General features: G+C 46.7%; 2 protein-coding genes across 4 annotated transcripts in view; one reads left to right on the forward strand and one right to left on the reverse strand.

Annotated features, from left to right (window-relative positions):
• The window catches only part of LOC117958257 (keratin, type I cytoskeletal 13-like), a 21,861-nt gene extending 20,195 nt beyond the window's left edge, over window positions 1-1,666 (forward strand). For 2 of the 3 annotated variants that reach the window (XM_034894575.1, XM_034894573.1), the window contains 5 exons: window positions 150-311; window positions 834-959; window positions 1,043-1,117; window positions 1,199-1,347; window positions 1,527-1,665. In XM_034894575.1, coding sequence (XP_034750466.1) covers window positions 150-311; window positions 834-959; window positions 1,043-1,117; window positions 1,199-1,347; window positions 1,527-1,650 — 636 coding nt within the window. In that variant the 3' untranslated portion in view covers window positions 1,651-1,665. Of the gene's footprint in view, window positions 1-149; window positions 312-833; window positions 960-1,042; window positions 1,118-1,198; window positions 1,348-1,526 lie in introns of all 3 variants that reach the window. The other variant, XM_034894576.1, reaches the window with a different exon arrangement.
• Window positions 1-4,054, reverse strand: part of LOC117958237 — an 859,617-nt gene that overhangs the window by 105,596 nt on the left and 749,967 nt on the right. The gene's annotated exons all lie outside the window — the stretch shown is intronic.

The raw sequence follows: 4,054 nt of genomic DNA on the forward strand, positions 1-4,054 counted from the left end.
TCTCTTGTTGTCCGTCTCTCCTTCCCGCTGCTGGATGTCCGTCTCTGCTTCCTGTCTCTTGTTGTCCGTCTCTCCTTCTCGCTGCTGGATGTCCGTCTCTGCTTCCCGTCCCTTGTTGTCCGTCTCTCCTTCCCGCTGCTTGTCTGCAGGAGCTGCTGGCGATGCGAGCGCAGATGAGCGGTCAGGTCCACGTGGAGGTGGACGCCGCTCCGGGACAGGACCTCAACAAGATGATGGCCGAGATCAGAGAGTACTACGAGGGGATCACAGCCAAGAACCACAAAGAGCTGGAGGCCTGGTTCCAGACCAAGGTAACGTTGGGATGTCACTTTGTGTAGACTCAGAGAGGGATGCATGGGCGGACATTTAATCTAACAGTCAGGGGGGACAATGAACATGACATTTCTCCGGAGGACATTTTTTGGGGGACACAAACAATACAGTCAACATTGTACCTGTAAAAGGAAATGTTACAGTGGTATTTCAACATTGGATAAAGTGATTATTAGTATTAGTATTAGTATTAGTAGTAGTGTTAGTATTAGTATTTTTTCTAACACGGATGATGCTAAACTGAGACCTGAGACTTAGAGCAAGCACACTCTTATCACAGCGTAGGAACTCTCGCCAGAGGTTGGTCAGCTCATTTTCCGTAACCTATCTATCCAACAAGCTATTAAACAAGCTAGCTAGCCAATTGTCCAACAAGCTATCCACCGAGCTTGCCTGTTAGCTAACTTAATGTCCAACAAGCTACTAAATGAGCTAGCTAGCTAACTCTCTACCCAAAAAGCCAATAAACAAGCTAGCTGGCTAACTGATTGTTTTTGCAGACGGAGACACTGAACAGAGAGGTTACCACGACGACAACCACGCTGCAAACCACCCGATCGGAGGTCACGGAGACCAAGCGGACGCTGCAGTCCCTGCAGATCGAGCTGCAGTCCATGCTGGGCATGGTGAGTGGCGCCGCCGAGGAACTTTACCAGGAAAGTCAAGTTTTGAACATCTGACGGTAACTTGAGTCTGTGCGTTTCTGCAGAAAGCGTCGCTGGAGGGAACTCTGGCCGAGACACAGCACCGCTACGCCATGCAGCTCTCCGGGTACCAGCGGCAGGTACGGTGACCAGGTCATTTCATATTTCTGCAGCTTTAGTGAAGACTTTCACCTGTAAATCCTGTCGTCGTTGCGCTCCAGGTGAGCAGTCTGGAGGAGCAGCTGTCACACCTCAGGGCTGACCTGGAGCGCCAGGGCCAGGAGTACAAGATGCTGCTGGACATCAAGACCAGACTGGAGATGGAGATCGCCGAGTACCGGAGGCTGCTGGACGGGGAGAGCAGCAGCAGGTAGTTACAGAGAGTCACGTAACAAGTAACCAGTAAATAATTGAAGTAATGTGTAGTTAGAAGTAAGTAGAGACCATCTTCCACTGAAACACTTTGTACCTAATACCTATAATAGCTATAGAGAGTCTTTGAGAACACCTGCCAGAGTTATTGAGATCTGTGTTCTGATTGGTCGACAGCGTCAGCACACAGTCGTCTAAGAGCACCACGACCAAGCGCGTGGTGACGATGGTGGAGGAGATAGTCGACGGCAGAGTGGTGTCCTCTACATCCTCCGGATCCACCTCTGTCAAAGTATCCTGAGCCAATCATCATCATCATCATCATCATCATCATCATCATCCGTCGCCGGTGTGGACGATGTGATGCTGAAGAAATAAAAACGAGTGTAAACGACCTGTTCTGTGTGTCCTCATTCCTTGGACCTTTCAGTGTCAGCCTGTGTTCTTTTGCTTTGTTGCAGTTACACACAAAGTTATACTTCATCTATGTGAACACAGAGTAGATTTTAGCCTTTTAAACACTTTCAAATACACACTCGTGCAATATATAAGAATATAAAAACACTAACAAGGCAGACAGTAAAGCATAGTGCCATTGCACAGAATCCCTACCTAGGAACTGCAACTGTGGTGCCTGGAGGGTGGGGGGAAGGTGTATGTGTGTGTGTGTGTGTGTGTGTGTGTGTTGGGGGGGGGTAGGTATGATTGGTCATTTTGGTTATAGCCCATAATTGTTAATTTAACATTTCCTTCAGGATGAGAAAGACGTTTGCATACTAAAACATACCGTATGTTTTTAACGTGTACCCTTAAGAGTACCGCATGTTTTCGGGAGGTCAGAACTGGACCTTGGGACCAATGTGAGGGTCCATATTAAAAGAGAAGGGTACACGACTGTCTCTCCTGCAACAAGCATCTGTACCCTTCAAGGTACTGCCTGAGTGTGCACATTGATTTTATTACAAGACCATTCACATTAGAATGCATAAAGCTGAGGAACTTTCTGAATGAAATGAGACTGCAACAATAGACGAAAAGATCAAGAGAAAAAACAACAACGCTGCATGCATTTGCTAAAAACTAATCCTGAAAGGTTTACGGCCAACCTGTGTCCATGTCTAGAAGAGTTTGTGAAGTTCTGCAGGTTTGATGGGACCCAAAGAGAGAGAGGCGGCTCCTTTAACACAGACTCTGATAGGTTTAACAATGCCGCCCCCTGCTGCTCCTTTACACGATTCATTCCATTTGTTTCCTGTCGGATTTATTCTGCACTGGGACATGAGAGAGAGAGACGTGCAAAGGCAAGCCAGAAAACCCTCTGGGGGCCTGACAGGAAGAGAGACATAAGAAACCGAGTCAGGGGAAAGGGACTGCACAGGGATTCAGTCGCTCTTCAAAAAGCAACTTTTAGAAACAAGGGCTAAAAACATAAGTGTATTGAATAAAAAAAGAAAGGGCCAGAGGATCGTAATCACCCACGATAAGTGGAGAAAGACAAAAGGACCCATACCCTACTTTAGTTTCTATTTTGGACCGGCAGCTCTGCAGGTCGCTTCATGTCTCAGATCCAGAGAGATCTCATTTCCTCTGTCAACAGGGGAGAGATCCTGTTGATCAACCCCTTTGGGCTTCACGCCTCCCCTTCCCTGCACACATTAGAACTTAATACACACTCCTCAGGTGTCACCGTTTAGGCAGAGATGAATGATGGGAATTCGATATTCTTGGTTTCCAATTCAAAAACCTCTTTTTCTAAAAGGGCCCCGGTGCAGACCGATCAGTTCAGGGATTCATTAAAAAAGAAAGTCTTACTGAGTCTTAAGACACGCTAGGGCTGCGTCTCCTAACCCGTATCTGACAGCTCCTCGACTCCTCAGTCCTCGGATGAACCGGAACTTGCGGGGACCGAGGAGGGCTCATCGATCCCTAACCTTAAACAACCACAAAGTTACAGGAACACAAAGCAATTTAAAATAGATGAAAAACAACCACAAAGTAAACGCCCAAGAAGTCGATGCAAAACGACCACGAAGAGACACAAAGTTACGAAGACACAGAGCGACAAATAATACATATGATTACAAAGAAAAGTTTGGAACAATACAGAGATGCAAAGTGACTTCAAGTAGACACAAAACTGCAAAAAATCTACATGAAATCAAGCACAAAAAACTAAACACGAGATGTTAAATGACACAAAGAGACACAACGTTAGATAGATTCTAAGATACAAAGATGCACAAAACGTCCGGGGCAACAGACGCTCAAAGCAAAAACAACCAGTAAAAACTCCTGCAAGAAAGCAACATGGCCGCTATGACGGTCTGGCAGGAAATGGAGGCAAAACAACCACAAAGAGACAAACTACTCAGATGCAGAGCGACAAAAATACAACCACAAAGACAAGTAAAACCACAAGAAGACAAAAAGACGCAGAGCGTCAGACGTAGCACCGACACAGTGGAAGACACAGAGTCACAAACAAGAGAGACAAAGTTACAGAGACAAAGGGACTAAAAACGAGACGCTTAATGACAAACAGAGAGACACAATGTGTCCAGGCTCCGGGAAAACACAAAAAAACTAAGAAAACTACCTGCAGGAAGGCAGCACAGCACCCCTGGTCCAGCAGAGAGGGACCGGCTCTGAACCAGAGGCTGATGAGAGAATGAGATGCAGGTGAGTTGGGGGGCGGGGGGGGGGGG

Source organism: Etheostoma cragini, chromosome 15, assembly GCF_013103735.1.
Source record: "Etheostoma cragini isolate CJK2018 chromosome 15, CSU_Ecrag_1.0, whole genome shotgun sequence".
Classification (NCBI taxonomy): domain Eukaryota; kingdom Metazoa; phylum Chordata; class Actinopteri; order Perciformes; family Percidae; genus Etheostoma; species Etheostoma cragini.